General features: G+C 46.1%; 1 protein-coding gene across 1 annotated transcript in view; it reads left to right on the top strand.

Annotated features, from left to right (window-relative positions):
* The first annotated feature begins 517 nt into the window (after positions 1–517).
* FRMD7 (FERM domain containing 7) overlaps positions 518–19,520 on the top strand; it is a 39,602-nt gene continuing 20,599 nt past the window's right edge. The window contains exons 1-5 of the mRNA XM_064573623.1: positions 518–563; positions 10,730–10,863; positions 13,055–13,138; positions 16,787–16,891; positions 18,120–18,162. Coding sequence (XP_064429693.1) covers positions 518–563; positions 10,730–10,863; positions 13,055–13,138; positions 16,787–16,891; positions 18,120–18,162 — 412 coding nt within the window. The remainder of the gene's footprint in view (positions 564–10,729; positions 10,864–13,054; positions 13,139–16,786; positions 16,892–18,119; positions 18,163–19,520) is intronic.

Below are 19,520 nucleotides of genomic sequence, written 5' to 3'. Positions count from 1 at the left end.
CATGGGCCAAGTCATAAAAAGGGATGTTTCATATGAAGAAACTAAGGTTCAACAAGGTTAAAAATGAGCCCAAGGTCATACAACTGCAAGTAGGTACTTGAGCCAGGAATTGAAGTCCATGTGTTGACTGCAGAGCCCGCCCGCCCTCCCTTCCCCTACGGCCTGCTGCCTCCAGACTTCCCAGGCCCAGCAGGAAGTCTGGGTTCACAAAGTGCTTTCACCGCTTTACCAGGCAAGGGCAATCCCTGCCATGAATCTTTTTCACGCTTTGTATTTGTATTTCGGTATTTAATTAAAATTTGACACAGAAGTTAAACTTTTTAGTATTTCATTAAAAGTCTCAGACAAAAATAAGACAACCAGCCAACAATGCAACCTAAATAAGCCAATAAGCTAATAACAATGCAACCTAAATAAGCCAGGAATAAATAAGCTAATAATGCTGGAGAAATGTCTCCTAAGGTAATGATTAAGGTTGATGTGCCAAGATGGGAGCACATCTTTGTGTGCTAAGAAGATGTCTATCTTCATGGTGTTTGCAATAGCTAAAAGGAGAAAACAAGGTATGTGTCCATCATGCAGGTGGTTTCCTATATAGTAACTAATGATGGTATTTTTTAAGATTTTATTTTTAAATAATCTCTACACCCAACGTGGGGCTTGAATTTACAACGCAGAGATCAAAAGTTGCCTGCTCTACTGAGCGAGCCAGCCAGGTGTCCCTACTAATGATGATATTTATAATATAATGCTAACTTTTTATTTTTATATATATTTTTAAAGATTTTATTTATTTATTTGACAGAGAGAGGGACAGCGAGAGAGGGAACACAAGCAGGGGGAGTGGGAGAGGGAGAAGCAGGCTTCCCGCCGAGCAGGGAGCCTGACGCAGGGCTTGATCCCAGGGCCCTGGGATCATGACCTGAGCTGAAGGCAGTCGCTTAACCAACTGAGCCACCCAGGCGCCCCATAATGCTAACTTTTTAAAAAGCTGGTCACCGGGATGCCTGGGTGGCTCAGTTGGTTAAGCGACTGCCTTCGGCTCATGTCATGATCCTGGAGTCCTGGGATCGAGTCCCGCATCGGGCTCCCTACTGAGCAGGGAGTCTGCTTCTCCCTCTGACCCTCCCCTCTCTCATGTGTGCGCTCTCTCTCACTCATTCTCTCTCTCTCAAATAAATAAAATCTTAAAAAAAAAAAAAACTGGCTTTAAAAAAAATAAATAAATAAATAAAAATAAAAAATAAAAAGCTGGTCACCAGAAAGTGTTATTTTATCACATGCATTGAAAATTATCTGGAAAGCTGTACCCTAAGGTCCTCATACTGTCTGTCTTTTGACGGATGAGATTATAAACACTTTATTTCTTCCTCTTGCTTTTCTGCTTTATACCCTGATTTTTTAAATGAGCATATTTTGCTTTCTGAATGGGGGTGGGGAAGCCTCAAAAACAATGAAAGAGGGACGCCTGGGTGGCTCAGTCAGTTAAGTGTCCGACTCTTGATCTCAGCTCGGTCTTGATCTCAGGGTGGTGAGTTCAAGCCCCACGTTGGGCAGGGCATGGAGCCCACTTAAAAACAAAACAATGAAAGAAACGTCATTTCTATAATAGTGGTTGCTGTATAAGGTCCATTTCCTGCATAAGCAATCAAATTAGGGGACTCCTCTCGAAATGGCTGGGCCACGTGTTCCGATCTGCTCACACCCACACCTGCCTCCAAATATCAACCCCATTGTCACTAGCCCACAATTACTACTCAATTCCTTTCTGATCTAGAAAGTAGTGATGATAGCTAATATATATCACAGGAATGTTTATTACATACTAGGTGCTAGTTATCAGTATTTTCCGTGTATTAGCTCACTGAAATCCTCAGGGAAGTAGGTTCTATTAATATCCCCATTTGACAGATGAGCAATCTAGGCAGAGAAGTATAGCGAGTGGTTGAAACAGGATTTGCACGGGATCCTCTGGGTTCAGAACTCATTTAGTTGACCACCATATCCACTCTCAGACAGCTTGTCTTTCAAGAGTCACTGTGTTGGAGTTATCTTGGTATTGACATTCTCAGCAGTTAGGGCTTGTGTGTGTGTTCCGAGTGATGATGCAGAAAACCAGGTCAGCAGTTTCAGGGGAAACTGACTTGGGCTGAGCAGGACCTGACATAGCCATGAAGGGGCTTTCCTGGGACAGATGGACAATGGAAATGGTTCAGACAAATGGACAGGGTTGGAGAGAGAAGGTTTATGGTGTTTGAGAATTGCATGAGGCCAATAAGGATAGGTCATTCTTTGAGGCTCAATGGTGTGTGTGGGGGGGTATGCATCCAAAAGGGTACAGTGAGTTCTCTTAATTTGGTTAAGTCCGGGACTGTCCGGGGTATATAGTCAGCACTTTCCCAGAAACATAGTAGATGCTCAATAACTAGCTGTTGAAGCAATGAAAGAATGAATTCTCTCTTTGTTCTCAGCTGCCAAGCAAGTCAAGTCTTAAGTTAGGGGAGATGTGGCACAAACATTTCATGGATTACAGTAACAAAATTTCCCTGGACCAAACCTGCACCCAGGTAAAACCGTGTGCTCACAGGAAACCCTCGATGACTGCCAGAGATGAGAAATATGTGACTCAGGCTCCCCCAAAGTTCAACAAAGGAGAGGTCATCTGTTCTCCTGATAGCCTACAAAGGCTCCCCAAATCTGTTTGGAGATGCCACCGTGAACGTGTCTGTTCGATTCCGCATTTGTAGGAATGTAGGGTAGCGCCTCCTCAGCTGGGACAAGCAATTGTCAAATTCAACATTCAGAAGGGAGGAATAGGGGCGCCTGGGTGGCTCAGTTGGTTAAGCGACTGCCTTCGGCTCAGGTCATGATCCTGGAGTCCCTGGATCGAGTCCCGCATCAGGCTCCCTGCTCGGCAGGGAGTCTGCTTCTCCCTCTGACCCTCCCCCCTCTCATGTGCTCTCTCTCTCTCTCTCATTCTCTCTCTGTCAAATAAATAAATAAAATCTTAAAAAAAATGATTAAAAAAAAAAGAAGGGAGGAATATTTTTGGTTTTGATTTATAAACATGAATGAGTCAGCTTCGCCAGATCCTTCTGCACAGATAATTGCACCTAAGAAGTTAGGAGCAAGATATGGGAGTGTGGGATCTGGGAGTATGCAACTAATTTTAAGACCCAAAGGTTAGTATCTCTTGGGACCCCTGTTTCCCACTGAAGATTGCTAGGAAGTAACAATTCCGCCACTACTCCCTTCCGATTCTGCATTTTGCAAGTGAAACCATGCTTTGTCTTTCTTTCCTGAATGCTAGAATTTTCGAGGTACAGTATTTAAAAATCCACATGAATACAAATTGTTTTGGGCTTGGCTGTGCTTGGCCCTGAGTACAGGAAGAGAATCCCAGACAACCGCTTTGAGTTACGCTGCACATCCTGACAATAGATCTGCCATATTGAAATAGCCTGGAGGAGGGAGGATGGCAGAGGTCTGCGAACCTGGTATCAGCCCCAGACTAAGCCAGACTGAGAAGAATATGTAACCACCAGGCTTTGGGGTGTTAGAGCCCAGGTCACCCAAGGCCCACCTGTGTGAGTCAGCACTCAGGACTTGGCTGGCTCTACGCAGGGTGGACTAGGAGGAAAGGGGCAGAATGCTGCCAGCAGGCCCCGGAGTTTAGCGTTACTGCTAAGCCACATGCTCTGCAAATCTCACCTGTGTGGGAGACGCAGGTGAAGATCAATCAAGAGGAGAGCAGAGCCTGGGGGAACCTAGCCAGCTGCTACTGTGAGATCCAGAAGCGCAGAAGTAAAAAACCAGGTGACTAAGGGTCAGGCACTCAGACAGATGTCTAGGTAGGGAAAGAGGAACAAAAGAATAGGTCCTTAGTGACTTCTTCAAGGGTGGAGCTTGGCAACAAGCCAAGTTGGGTCTGAGTCAGGAGCCCCTTATAGGTTCCTTGCTGCGGGGCAGAGCTGGTCCCTTGGTGTAGTCTGCAGGTGTCGACAAGCCGGCACACCTGGCTAACGTGGGGGTGTTGACAGGGTGTGGGAATGAGACACTTGGTGACAGGGAAATTAGCCTGAGTGATAGCTCACATGACCTCGCGTCTTGCTAATCAGTTAGAAGCCCTTAGAAGTTCATTATTATTTTTCAATTTTCACACCCAGCTTTAATACGTGATAGGACATACATTCATTACGGAAAGATTAGAAAATTCTGGCAACAAAAAGAAAAAAGTAAAATGCAAATAAAATCCCATCGCCTAGATTTTAACATGTTGGTGTATATTTTATACACTGATACACACGTTCTCATGGATCCCCAAACTTCACATGTGCCTCCCCGACTCCATTTAGTTTGGCAGAGTTTTCTGGATATATTTTAAAAAGATTCTCTGTTCAGTCAACACAGCTTCTCCACAGTAACCCTAATACGTTGTGTTTCATGGCCTCTTATTAAGTAGATGTTTTAAAAGGCATTATTCTTTAATGGCTTCTTTATAGAGTTTCTGTGAAATTCACAACCTGTCAGAACAGAGTGGCTTCCAACCAGCTCAGAGCCCCGCTGGGCAACATACTGAGCACTCCTTCTAAAGGCAATAAAACTAATTCTAGGAAGGAAGAGACAGGAATGGAGAGACATTGGAGTTGTAAGCAGCAAAGAAATAGAAGTCAACAGTACAGTCAAAAGGTGAGAAAAGATAGGAAAAAACAGAGTGACAATGAAAGGGAAGGGTGTATCAAAGGAACGAGTTTTAGGTGTTTACCTTTCTTGCCTTTCATATACCTGGACGTCAGTTTTCTCTATATTCAAGGACAGCCTGGTGTACTGAAATGGGCTCAGTCCCGGCTCTGCTTTTATTATTCTTTTTAAAGATTTTATTTATTTACTTGAGAGAGAGAGCACAAGCAGGGGGAGCAGCAGAGGGAGAGGGAGAAGCAGGCTCCCCCCTGAGCAGGGAGCCCGATGCGGGGTTCGATCCCAGGACCCTGGGATCATGACCTGAGCTGAAGGCAGATGCTTAACAGACTGAGACACCCAGGCGCCCCCTGCCCCAGCTCTGCTTTTAACCTGCTGAAAGCCTTTGGGGGAGTCTCTTCCTTGCACTGGATCCCCTCACTTATAAAATGAAGGGGCCAGACTACATGACATCTAATGGTCTCTCTTGTGTCCTGAGTGTCGCGTATTGCTAGATACATACAAAATGTTTTATCGACTTCAGGTTTAAAAGAAAACTCCAGCTACCATTTGGAATCTGGTTGTGCATCATGCACACCACATGGATTTAGTGCTAAAGCATTACATGGAAACAAACAATGATCATTGTTTTAATTACCCAGAGTAGCTAGCAATTTCGACAAGACTTGGGAGCACTGTCTTGAGAATGCTATTATTACCCTGTCACTTTTCAACAGCCTTTCCAATATAGGCATGGTAATTTCAGTGTCCCAGGAGTGGGGGCAAGATTGCTATTAGGGTGGTACTCTTGGGGGTTTTTTTTTCTTTTTATTCCTTTAGGATGAAGGGTAACTCTGAGCAATGAGACACCATCCAGCAAAGAGTGTGAATCAGATGCAACTTGTCTAGATCATCGCCAGGCCTCCATAAGGCCTCAGGCAATGACACCATCAATTCCCTTGTAGCCTCAAAAAGGTGTCTGCCAGAAAGTATCATCTATCAGGTGCTAGACTAGGTCTCTGATTCCAGAGTTCTCTTCCGAACTTAGTTTGGTCAGTATCAATATGGCAGTCAGGCAGCTGCTCAGTTTGATTCTCCCGGACCCGGCCCTCCCCCCTCCTCCCACCCTCTTCCTCCTCCCCCCACCCCCCCCCGCCACTCCCCAGGACAGCCACGTGGGCTGGAAATCTTTCTGAGCAGTTAATCCTAAGCAACTTTAAGCCTCCCATCTATCACACACACAGTACTTTGAACTGCTTTGTGTTTTCAGAAATAAAATAAAAACCAGTTGTAACTTGGTGTGAATGTCACACATGCACAAGCAAATACAAGGGCTGTTCTCTCCACTTAGCTCCACCAGGAAATCTTAAGTACCCAGTTAAACTGTGCTTCCCTCCAGGGTTTATTGCTGAGCCTGTGAGCTCCTTGGAAAGGGCCTTAGTTGACTTCCTACTTATTCTTTGTTCTTTGATGTGTCTAACTGCACCTTGCTCTCTACCAGATGCTAAAAGACCAGACTGCCTGCAGAGATGGCTCCATTTTGGAATGAACTGCTGCTACCTGGTAATCAGCCTCTCAGTGGTTCTTTCTTTTTACAAGTTCAGCCCCCCAGAAGGATTACAGCTTGGCCAATGATTTCTTCTGCCTTGCCCCAAAGGACCTCCATTTCCTAGGTTCCTGGGTGGTTTACCCAGTGCATACTCTGAAATCATGCTCAATTTCTTTCTTAGAAAACTAGTTGCGTCTGATTCCATTGGTAAATGTGTGAGACATGGGCCTATTTTTTTTTTTTCAATGTCAGGTTATTTGCATTTTTTAAAAAGGTTTTACTTATTTGACATAGAGATAGAGAGCACAAGCGGGGGAACGGCAGGCAGAGGGAGAGGGAGCCAGACGGTGGGGGGGCTCCATCCCAGGACCCTGGGATCATGACCTGAGCTGAAGGCAGACGCTTAACCAACTGAGCCACCCAAGCGCCCCAGGATATTTGCATTTTTTGAAAGATTTTATTTATTGATTTGACAGAGAGAGACACAGCGAGAGAGGGAACACAAGCGGTGGGGGGTGGGAGAGGGAGAAGCAGGCTCCCCGCGGAGCAGGGAGCCCGATGTGGGGCTGGAGCCAGATGTGGGGCTCGATCCCGGGACCCTGGGATCATGACCTGAGCCCAAGGCAGACGCTTAACGATATTTGCACTTTTAATGAAAAGTGAAACAGCCTTTTAAAAGGGGCAGTCCCAGGGTTTAATCCCTAAGGGGTTCTGAGATTTCTGGATTTAGCCTGTGGATGACAGGGAAGCAAAAAGACTTACCTCCGGAGGGGTCCAAACTCTCTATAAATGAGGCGTATGCCTAAACAAAGAGCTAGACTGAGGTGAAGAAGGGTAGACCAAGAAGTAGAACAAGATTTTCCAACATGATTGAAATTAAATCAGCGTCACTGAAAACATTCTAACCCTGGAACTGTACCGAAGGGTACCAAAATGCAGAAATAGCTCCAAACTCTATTCTACTCAGTACAAATCAGATACTCTCACTAGAGTGCCCTTCATGGTTCTGGGTTCTGAAATGCCATTCGGAGTTCAGTATATGAAGACGAAAAGGAGAGATGGAAATTAGCCATCAGGTTGGCCAGAAGGAACTAGCTCACAGTCATCTACCTAAAGATGCTGTGTGGCGATGTGCTTATACTATCCTGGATGGAACTGACTCTCGGCCAGTTCCAGAGTGGGTGACTGGGGCAAGTTGCAAATGGGATAATACACAGGAAAGCTCTCAGGGGCACCATAAAAGACCAGAAAGAAAATTCCAAGTGGGTGACTTTTAGAAGGAATCTGTGAGCACATCAGAGACAGAGTGTCAGGGGCGCCTGGGTGGCTCATCGGTTAATCGTCTACCTTCGGCTCACGTCATGATCCTGGGGTCCTGGGATCGAGGCCCGTGTCGGGCTCACTGCTCCGCGGGAAGCCTGCTTCTCCCTCTCCCTCTGTCTGCCGCTCCCCCCTGCTTGTGCTCTCTCTCTCTGTCAAATAAATAAATATTAAATCTTTAAAAAAGAGAGCGAGACGAAGCGTCAGAAGATATTTTGTAAGTGTATGTCGGCAGAAAGTTTTTGATATGACAAGCCATGATTTTCTTTCCAGACTGACGCAAAGGGTAGGGAGTGTCTGAGGAGGGGCTCAGGTATGTGCAGACATTGGTGAGGAATGTTCCAAGCATCCCCACTCTCAGATAGGTGGGTATGGGAAGAATTCGGGAGCAAAGAGTGGTGGGAAGTGAGGGAGGCAAGCTGCCGGGGTAGGCCCTTATTGTACATGTGGCCGGTGGGCCAACTGGTGAAGAAACATGTTGAGGATGAGCAGGGCGACGCAGAAGGGTGAATAAAAGGCAGCGGAATGTAGCCTAAGCTTGGCCGTGGTGGATGCAAACCCTGGCCCTGGCCGAAAGCAAAAGTGGGGCAAGCAAAGGGGACACCAGGCCCTCCAGGCCTCTCACTCTCCCGTACCTGCCCCAGCCCCCTTGCACTGGCCATGGAGACGTGTCTCACACCTCACCTCCTCGTCTGCCAAAGTCCACGCCACCACCTATCTTCTCTCCCCCAAGCTGCGAAGGAGCCCCACCTACTCCACCTGTCGCCTATTTTGCCCCCTGCTCCTTCTGTTCCTCACACCCTTGTCCCGCAAGGTGTAGGTGGCAGACCAGCAGCCAGACCAGTCTCACCTGGGAGCTTGTGAGAAATGCCAATTCTCAGGCCCCACCTCCCACCCAGCGAATCGGAATCTGTATTTTCACAAGATCTCCAGGTGATTCATATGCACTTTACAGTTTGGGAGCCTCTGCCCCAACCACTGCCCGGACGGCGCGCCTGAAACCCAGCTCGGACCAAGTCAATTCTCACTTAAAATCATTCAGCGATCCCCACCTCAAACCCTGCCTTCAGGCTTATGGCCTCCCGGGCACAATAGGCCCGTCTTGGTAAGGCTCCCGCCCACTTTTCCAGTCCCTGTATCTCATTTGCTCCCTTAGGAACACCTCATGGCAGTGTCGTTCACACCAGGCTCTCTAATCTCCGCCTCTGACATCCTTCTCTTAGCCTCCTCTTCACCTGGCTAACTCCAACTCTTGCTTCCTGTCTCGGGTTAGGTGTCCCCCGCCCCCCGCCCAAGCTGGAATCCATTGCGCTATGCCCTTTCCCATCTTTCTGGGTTTGGGGCCCGTTGGATGTGATCTCATATTACCCCCTGCTTGCATGCTTCCACAAGGGCACTTAGCCCCAGCTACTGCAGTTACCTGTTGATGCACCTGCTTGGCCTGCCAGCCTGCTACGTATTCCTTCATGGTAATGCCTGTGTCCAGTTCACTCCAGTAACCCTGGAGCCCAGGAAAGTACCTGGCACAGAGCACGTGCTCGGTAATGTGTATTGCATCAAAGAGAAGGGAGAAAGGTCACAGAAGAGTAAAGGCATACATAGAAGGACAAAGGCAAGGGCATCAGAAGTAAGCCTGGAGTTTGGGCCAGGGGAAGGGGGGGGTGGATTACAATAGAAAAACAAAAAGAATTGGGTAAAGAGAATAAAGAATGGAGAAAAACATGCTAAAGGGGAGGTGAGGGATTAGCTTTTAAACGGTTTATTAAGGAGAAGGCTAAGACTGATGAAGGCGTTTTCCTGTTTTTTTTGTGTGTGGCTGTTAAATGTGGAGAGTGACCTATGAAAAAGTGGAGTCAGAGTGTTAACACGCCCCAAAGGCAACTCATTCACTTGCCAATGAAGGACTGATCCACACACACTGGTTTCTATGAGGGGACACTTACACTTATGTGTGTGATCCTTAATATTCCAGATCTTGAATATTCAAGTGAATGTTGCCCTTGTCCAAACAGACCCCTTGGGTGATCTGGATGCTAACAGCTAGATGACCATACATCAGGGTTCGTCCAGGACGGTCCTGGTTTACACCTGTTGTGACAATATAATAATTACTAGTACCCCTGTCAAGCCTCAGAAATGTGCCAGTTTGGACGATGGTCATCCTACAGTCAACACTTCTTTTTGAGCTCTTCCTATGGTCCTGACACTGTGTAAAGCCCTCGACATCAATATTCTCATTAGATGCTCTCTATGAATTTTTAAAAATTGAGACGAGATTCACATACCATAAGATTCATCCTTTTAAAGTGTACAATTTGGTGGTTTTTAGTATACTCACTGTGTCATGCAAACATCACAACTATCTAATTCCGGAATATTTCCATTCTTCCCAAAAGAAGCCCCCCCCCCCCCCCCCGCCAGTCTCTATGGATTTGCCTGTTCTGGACACTTCTTTTTTTTTTTCTTTTTAAAGATTTTATTTATTTATTTGACAGAGAGAGATACAGTGAGAGAGGGAACACAAGCAGGGAGAGTGGGAGAGGGAGAAGCAGGCTTCCCGCTGAGCAGGGAGCCTGATGCGGGGCTCGATCCCAGGACACTGGGATCATGACCTGACCAAAAGGCAGACGCTTAAAGACTGAGCCACCCAGGCGCCCCTGGACACTTCTTATAAATGGAATCATAGAACATATGGCCTTTCGTGTTTGGCTTCTGACAATCCTATTTTACAATTAAGGAAATTGAAATTCAGAGAGATGAAATAGCCTGTCCAAGATCATTCCTCTAGCAGGTAGAGAGCAGACCTACAGCCGGCTATGTCCCACTCCAGGGCCCGCTTTCTTAGCCACCTCCTCATATTTATTGCAGGTACTCAGCACAGTCTTGGAACTCTGTTTTGGCCTTCTGTAACCAGGCACATTCTTTCCAAAATGCCTCCTAAATCTTCATTATTTGAGAGTGGATTTAATGTTTGGAAAGAGCCAAAGTCATAAAGAGCAGATATGGTAACTAAAGTGGGCCATCCAGCTGGGTAAATGCTGTGGACCGAATCGTGTCCCACCCAAATTTGTCTGTTGAGCCTCTAACCCCCAATGGGACTACTGTGGTTGTGTTTGGAGATAGGGCTTTTAGGAAGTAATTAAGGTTAAATAGGATCATAAGGGTAGGGTTCCGATCCAATAGGTCCGGTGGCCGAAGAAAAAGAAGAAGAAGAGGAGGAGGAAGAGGAAAGAGTTACCTTTCCGCTAGGTGAGGACACAGCAAGAAGGCAGCCATCTGCAAGCCAGGAAGAGGTCTCACAGAACCTGACCATGCTGGTACTCTGATCTCAAACTTCCAGTCTTCAGAACTAAATGAGAACTAAATGTTTGTTGTTTAAGCCATCCAGTCTATGGCGTTTTGTGGTGGCAGCCGGGGCTAATCCAGTCAGATTTTGGGATAAAAATAAGACATAGCCATATAGTCAGGAGAACGAGTGATAACCATCTGTGACTTCAAGAACAGTTTCCTGCGGGGAACATGAGAAATATTTTCAATGTGGGAATCAGCACTGGAAACAGGAGAAGTGAAAATAATCGATTATGCTATTATTAATAATATGCTGTATTTGGTTCCAGTTCATCCTTTCCCAAAACCTTAATGACAGTCTATATTTTTTTAAAGTACACAGTCAAGATGTAAATACATTAGAATCTCCTTTATCTAATGTGGTCAAAGGTGGTTGTTGGTCAGTTAATCCATAAAATTTGTTAAAGCAGAAAATTATAATAAGTACACACACATAGACACCTTAAACTTCTATTTTTTTGTCATCTCTACACCCAGCGGGGGCTCAAGCCCACAACCCTGAGATCAAGAGTCGCACGCTCTACCAATCGAGCCAGCTAGGTGCCCCTTAAACTTCTAATTTTGACATAAAACATATACATTGTTATTCATTTGCCAGTCTTTTGCTATAGGGTCAAAGCTTTTTTTGAGTAAGGACTTCTGTCTGATTCCTTTTGTCTTTCTTCCATAAACCACACCCGTAATGCATCCTCTATGATTTCCAGCATTTGCTTACTTAACGTGGAGAAAGAATGTGGGTGCTTGCAAAGCAATTTGAGTACAGAATCCTTCCGGAGTTTTCTCCCCCCACCCCGTATTTTACTGCTGTCATATCCAAAGCTAATTTGATGGCCCAGTTTTGGGGATTCCCCCCTACTGAGTTTTTGCAAAGTGATGAACTTAGTTTTCATAGAAACAATCCTTGCTTCTAGTGTTCATGATTCTTTGGTGTACATACAATTTAATTGTGTGATTACAATAGCAAGTAGAATTATCAAAAATATTTTCCAGAAAATAATTATTATTGAGCATGGAACTCAGTTGATGGGTGTAGAAGCATACAACCATTAGAGTAGCCTACTGGTCATGGGCTTTCATCATGACATAGGCCCTGCCAGTACTTTAAAGAGGGAATGCAGGGGCGCCTGGCTGGCTCAGTCGGGGGAGCGTGGGACTCTTGATCTCAGGGTCGTGGTTTCGAGCCCCATGTTGGGTGTAGAGATGACTTAAAAATAAAAACTTAAAAATAAATAAATTAACAGGGAATGTAAAGCATTCTCTGTGCATGATTGAGTGGAATTTGGTTAAGAGAGTTTCTACTGTCCTTGCTCATTAAAAACATATCCAGCTATTCACAAAGTAAAAAGTTAAAGTTCCCCTTTATTTTTTTATTTTTTATTTTTTTAAAAGATTTTATTTATTTGACAGAGAGAGAATGAGAGAGAGAGCACATGAGAGGGGGGAGGTTCAGAGGGAGAAGCAGACTCCCCGCCGAGCAGGGAGCCCGATGCGGGACTGGATCCCGGGACTCCAGGATCATGACCTGAGCCGAAGGCAGTCGCTTAACCAACTGAGCCACCCAGGCGCCCGAAGTTCCCCTTTAAATCTATCCTCCCTCCAGGGAGAATGCTATTAACATTTGCTGTGTATCTTTCCAGACTCTTCTACGCATTTATCTATACATGTGCATTGCTTAAGTCCTATGATGTGCCAGGCCCTGTACTAAAGGCTTTGATGTGAATTATCTTCTTTAATTCTCACAACTCTATGAGACAATACTACTATTATGTCCATTTTACAGATGAGTAAACTGAGGCTCAGAAAGAGTCAGTAATTTGCCCTAAGTCACACGGTGACTAATTTGTTCTTCCTCCTGAGAGAACTGTCTTACTAATGCACAGGAATCAAGTTAACTGTTGGCTCCATCCATCCATTTATTCAGCAAACATTTATTGAATGTCCACTCTTTATCGGGCACTGTACATACCGTCAGGTATTCAAACACATGGTCTCTGTTTTCAGGTGCCTGCAAAAGGCAGGTCAATCCGTGAGCTAAAAGATTTTCCCCGATTCATCCAGTTAGTAAGTGGGTGGAGCAGGATTACAATTCGGGCTTGATTTAACAAATTGTTCTATGACGGCTCTAGCTGAGTAAAGGCTGTGGTTGATTGTTTTGTACAGGTAACCACCTTGAATGTTTGTTGTTCCCATGAGAAGAGGGGTTTGGAGCGTCCAGAAATCAATGTTATGATTGAAACAGAGTTGGTAAATTGGCGATTATAAATAGAAGTTCTAAAAAGTCCTAGGGGCGCCTGGGTGGCTCAGTTGGTTGAGCGACTGCCTTCGGCTCAGGTCATGATCCTGGAGTCCCGGGATGGAGCCCTGCATCGGGCTCCCTGCTCGGCGAGGAGCCTGCTTCTCCCTCTAACCCTCCCCCCTCTCATGTACTTTCTCGCTCTCTCAAATAAATAAATAAATCTTTAAAAAAAAAAAAAAAGACTTCATTTGGGGCGCCTGGGTGGCTCAGTTGGTTAAGCGACTGCCTTCGGCTCAGGTCATGATCCTGGAGTCCCGGGATCGAGTCCCACATCAGGCTCCCTGCTCAGCAGGGAGTCTGCTTCTCCCTCTGACCCTCCTCCCTCTCATGCTCTCTGTCTCTCATTCTCTCTCTCGCAAATAAATAAAATCTTAAAAAAAAAAAAAAAGAAAAATCTAAAAAGTCCTAAATTGTATATATATATGTATATATATATATATATAATACTTGAACAACACAAGAGTTAAGGGTGCTAACCCCTCACATGGTCGAAAATCCATGTATAACTTTTGACTCCTCCACAATTTAACCACTCTTAGTCTACTGTTGACTGGAAGTCTTACCAATAACACAATCGCTTAATACAGATTTTGTATGTTCTGTGTATTCTACACTGTATTCTTACAATAAAGCCAGAGAAAAGAAAGTGTTATTGAGAAAATCATAAGGAAGAGACAATACATTTGTAGTGAGATACTGCAGTACTATACTATATTTATCTAAACAAATCCACATATAAGCGTACCCATGTAGTTCAAACCCGTGTTGCTTAAGGGTCAACTGTGTGTGTATGTGTGTATTTTTTTTAAGGCAGACGCTGTTCTGTAATCCAAGGGAAAAGGTAAAACAAGATTCAGGATTGTGGTTCCAATTCCTTGAGTGGGAGGACTGGTAGTAAAGAATTTAGATCCACTAAAGAGCTTGATTAGAATGTTGACAGTGTCAGCTTAAACAAGAACTTGCAATGGAAAAGAGGATCAAAAGTCCAGAAAGGGGGGGAAAAAAAGTCTAGAAAAGTTGTATGTAAAGAGTTATTATGAGAAAAATAATCTCAACCTAAAAATCGCGGGATTGGATTATAATGGTTAAAAAACATTAAAGCCTGCACGCTGAGACAGAACCAAGACCTTGCCTATTATGCAACACGTTCCACAAGCCTGGCCAATTTCGACGTACATTCTGGAGGGCTGAAGGGAAATGCCTCTCCCGAGGTGGGGGTGGAGAGCCCCAGCCACGTGAGCGCCTGACCTCTAAATGCATAGGCTTTAGGAGCCAGTTGGCAACATGTGCCGGGGTAGAAGAATCAGGAGATTATTCTTATAAACATGGAAGGGAGCAAAAAGGAAGGCTTGATTGGAATCCTTACAAGAATGGCTATATATTCTTTGGGACAGCAGAAACCTTTAAATATACAAACACATGGAATGTGGCAGCCTTGATGGGGAGGATTAAATACTCCGATGGAAAAAAAGAATCCAAAAATGAGGAGAAAGGAAAATCCTGAGTTTCTGAAATTGTTTGCAAAGAAACTGAAAGTCTATGACGGAATTTGGTCCTCATGACTGAAATGTTTCCTTGGTGTCGGATAAAGTATTGCTGTCGTATCTCTCTTTAGAAATTCTTCTTCTTCTTCTTCTTTTTTTTTTTTCTTATAATAAAAATCCCGTGGCAGCTCCTTGTCTGGAGGACTTTAAAAATAGGAGCTATTTCATCTGTCTGGAATGGTCTGTGTCAGCACTTGCCCTAGGCAAGGTTGCCACATAGGCAAAAACTCCCCCTTCCCTCCTCCTTCCCAGATGCCCCCTCCTCCACTGGCCCCCAATGCCCTTCATGCCCTTGCGCACCCCCCAACTCTGTGTGGGCTGACCCCCTTCTCCAGGACCATAGCTCCAACGTGACCTCGCACATAAAATCCAACCCCCTCTCCCCCCCCTTGGCTCTCTCCAGGTGCTGGGGATGCAGGAGGTGTCACCCCCGGTGGCTTATTTGCATTTTAAAATAGGACCCTGGTTAACCCACATGCATCTCGAGACGGTGGAGCTTTGGACGGTGTAACCAAGTGGAGCGAGGTCCAGGGGAGAGGGGAGGATTTGGGGTCGCTGGGGGAAGGGGGTGGGGTAGGCCGCCTTCCTGGAAGCTATTAAATCCCAGATGTGGCCCCCCCCCCCCCCCCCCCCCCCCGTTCAGCCGTGGCACTGCCTTGAGGGAGAGGGTAGGGGGCGGGAGGAGGGTGGCTGGACTCTCTGACCTCTCAAGGTTGCCATAAATTCTATGGGTCGGTGATTTCCAACTCCATTTCCCCTTGCTCGGCTTCCTGAGCGGCACCATGGGCACCGCGTGACTTGGCTTTAACTAGGGGTTCTCAGCGGCCTGTCTCTGTGCCTACCCGCCAGGGCCCAATTTTCCCATCACAGTCCTCCCTGCAACAGCTACCCTCGGGTTCAGCCACGCTGGCGGCTGGAGATCAGCCCCAGCCGCGCTCCGCTGGAAAAGAGATTTTCCGAGAGAGAACTTCAAAGCTCAAGCCCAGAAAAGGGGCTGTTTTGTGCTCACCATGTCCGTGGGCTTTGGGGGGGGGGCGGGAATGATGTGTGGCCTTATGTGAACGAATTGGTGGGAGATTTGGTGGGCAAGGCTGCAAAGTGAAGTCTACTCAAGGAACTCATGTGACCTAGTGGGCCAGTCTCATGTCAGAGCGACAGACATTCAAGAGTCCCTAGTAGGTGCCAGGCTCTGAGTTAGCCATGGTGAGTCACAAGAAAAATGAAGCGAGGTCCCTGCTATGAAGGGACTCAGTGGAATGGGGGAAGACAGACACCCTGGGTTAAGAGTGCCGTGTGTGGGGTAAGCGAGGGTGCTTGGGAGCCCGGAGGTTGCCCTTGACTCAACCTGTCGCTGATCGGGATCAGGGCAAGCTCTCCAGGGAAGACGGCATCCGAGCTGAGGAGGAGTGAGCCAAGCCAAAGAAGGGTGGCAAGGGCGGTCTGTGGAGAAGGAATGACAGGAGCAGAAGCATGAGGTGTGAAACCACTTGACAGGTGTGGGGCAGAGCGGGCTGCGATTATTAGAAAGGAAAATGCCAGCGAGGGGCAGGGGCGAGAGAAGAGGATGGAGGGGCAGGCACGGCCACGGGAGGCAGAGAGGGCCCAGCCTCCCGAGCCAGAGTATAGACTTTATCCTGAGGGGAGCCACAGAAGGGGTTTTAAGCAGGTCAGATTTGCATCTTGATTAAACTGTCAGTTTGGGGGAAATCATTCAAATTGCCTGTGGGATGAATTGATTAAAGAATTCCATTGAAAGGGTAGATTTGCAGATCTTGCCATAGTTAAGTGCAAGGCTCTCTTTTTCCAAGAGGGTTTGTCAAGAGTCTGAGGCTTTTCAGAGGGGGAGGGGGGGCACCTAAAACAATCTACAGGTCGATGCCTGTATATTTATCTGTAAAACATCGTCCTCTGAGAGGATGCAGGACCTCTAAATGGTGCTTACAGGAAACAGTGTCTGCAGAGAGTTGGGGGGCTCCTACCCGTCCTTCCACACTGCCTAACAGTATCAGATTGGGAACGCAAACTGTGCTATGCTCTCTCTGTTTTGTTTAGCAAAAGTCATCCGGGAAGGCGCTGTTTAACCTGAGTTGCAGCCACCTCAATCTCGCTGAAAAGGAGTATTTCGGATTAGAATTCTGTAGCCATTCTGGAAATAATGTAAGTTGGTTTCATTATAGGGTTCTTTGTGTCTACAATTGCCTCTGAAATGCAGTTTGCGGCTAGGTATGTAGGGCTCAAACCTGACTGAAAAATGAAAAAGCATTCAAACCCTTGCAAGATGCCTGGATTTAATAACAAGTTTCCCTCCTCGCCTATCTAAAATCATCTCAGGGGGCGCCTGGGTGGCTCAGTCGGTTGAGCGACTGCCTTCGGCTCAGGTCATGATCCTGGAGTCCCGGGATCGAGTCCCGCATCGGGCTCCCTGCTCGGCGGGGAGCCTGCTTCTCCCTCTGACCCTCCCCCCTCTCGTGTACTCTCTGTCTCTCTCATTCTCTCTGTCTCAAATAAATAAATAAAATCTTTAAAAAAAAAAAAAGAATGAGAAAAGAAGGGGCATCTGGGTGGCTCAGTCATTAAGCGTCTGCCTTCGGCTCAGGTCATGATCCCAGGGTCCTGGGATCGAGCCCCACATCGGGCTCCCTGCTCGGCAGGGAGTCTGCTTCTCCCTCTGACCCTCCTCCCTCTCGTGCTCTCTGTCTCTCATTCTCTCTCACAAAAAAATAAAAAAATAAAAATAAATAAAATAAAATCATCTCAGTTTACCGAACAAACTTTTCTCCCCTCTGCTCCTCTTCTGTCACCCCGAGAACAGCAACCTCTGCTTTATCTGTTCTGATTTCCCAGAGGCTGGACCTCAGCCTCCACAATGAAGACTCTTAACCTCACCAGTGAGGATTCAGGGGGCTCTTTCCCCCCACCCCCTCTCAGCTCCCAACATGCTCTGTGTCCTGCGTTGGCATATCTGTTATCTGGCACCTTCCCAGAAAGGCTCATTAGATCTATTAAGCTGGCATTTGGGGGCTGCAGGATTCAAATGCAGAGCCAAATGCCTTCATTAGTCTTTGTAGTAACTAATGAGCCTTGGATGTGACACCTTTGTCACCCTACTTAGGCAGGGGAGCAGTGATTCAAATGTCAACAACAAAGTTTATAGATCGACAACGTTCACTGTCACTGGAAAAATACAAGGGAGTTGATTGAGGGTCGTGGAGGTATGTCATCTCTTTGACACTGCTGTTTCTATCTATCTTTAGAAGGGGGTCTAAATAGCCTTGGTATTTGTTTATTTTGTGCTGACTTTTATCTGTTACCAAAAAAAAAAAAAAAAAAAAAAGCCTCACTCAATGCCATGCTCTACCCATTTTTTTCATTAATGTTATCACAGGTCTGGTTGGAACTGCTGAAGCCCATCACAAAGCAAGTAAAAAGTAAGTATGGGAAATCACTGCAGGGATCTAATTCCCAGTTACAACTTGAAAACATTTCAGCGACACTGCGCTATTCCTCACCAAATATAAGGGGAGAAAAGGGGCTTTGAGGCATTATTTTAATCCTTCACAGGGTCAGTGAATGTAGCAATTAAAAAAATCATTTTAATTTTGCCCAAGATGAAAAAAAATCATGCTGCTGGGTCTTCGGGTAGATTGGAAGAACTCGGGTAATGACAGCACTCTGGGGATTGGCTCAAGAGACAGATGAACAGGGAAAATTCAAATTTAATCTCGTACGTATGGGGAGGCCACACAGACATGGAAATTACAGTCAGACAAAATGAGGCCAATGTGTCATCCTGAACGAAGGGGGTAGGGGTCTGGGACTTCAAAGGGAAAGAAAGCAATTCACAGGAAGAAGAAAAAGTAAATGTTTGGTAAACAAATGTTGGCTGGGCCCCCGCTCAGAAACAATGGGACATAGAGGACTTTGATCAAACAGGCCTTGGGAGGTCCCTCCCTGTCTACCACACCTAGTTCATATTAGAATGTAGTTATCTAAGGTGATTGCTCTCTTCCTGGTACAGGCTCTCCTTTCCAACCTAAGTTTAGCCAGTTGAGGGGGAGGTGAAGAGCATGTCCTGAATTGACTGGGTTTTGATTGCTTTTAATTCAAAACAATCCTTTTTAAAGAGATTTTATTTATCTGAGAGAGAGAGAGAGAATGAGAAGGAGAGGGGAGCAAAGCCGAAGGGACAAGCCGACTTCCCACTGAGCAGGGAGCCCGACTAGGGGCTCGATTCCAGGACCCCTAGAACAGGACCTGAGCCAAAGACAGACACTTAACCCACTGAGCTCCTTAAAATAATCTAAGTGCCCCACTGGCCCATCTTAGGCAGCCTGACCTTGTTACTTATAATGTCAATCTTCAATGCCATTCACCTTCTGCCTGAAGATGTTTTAGTTTTATCATGCCACAGACTTTGTCCATTTGTTTCAGTTCACATTCGGGTGCCTGCTATGTACGAAATCTCCCCCACCCCCCACCCCGTATTTCACCACCTAGTGTGGCGGTTCTGAAATTGCAGTGTGTATTAGGATCACTTGTTCAAATGCAGATTCCCAGGCCTCGTTCCTGGGTTTGGGGGCAGGCAACCTGCATGTTAAATTCCACAGGTGTTTCTGAATGCAGGGGGAGTTCAGTCAACACTTTGAGAAATGCTGTCCTGTCTCTTTGCTCTACCTGCCCTCTCCGTGTTGGTTCTGTCTGCTCCCACAGCATTTTATTTATTATTATTATTATGTTTTTAAAGACTTCATTTATTTATTTGAGACAGACAGAGAGAGCACAAGCA

The sequence above is a fragment of the Mirounga angustirostris genome, unplaced genomic scaffold, assembly GCF_029215605.1.
Source record: "Mirounga angustirostris isolate CCGP_5_RB_7025 unplaced genomic scaffold, mMirAng1.0.hap1 SCAF_11, whole genome shotgun sequence".
Lineage (NCBI taxonomy): Eukaryota > Metazoa > Chordata > Mammalia > Carnivora > Phocidae > Mirounga > Mirounga angustirostris.
The sequence above is the reverse complement of the archived record's forward strand: the minus strand, read 5'-3'. Positions and strand labels throughout refer to the sequence as shown.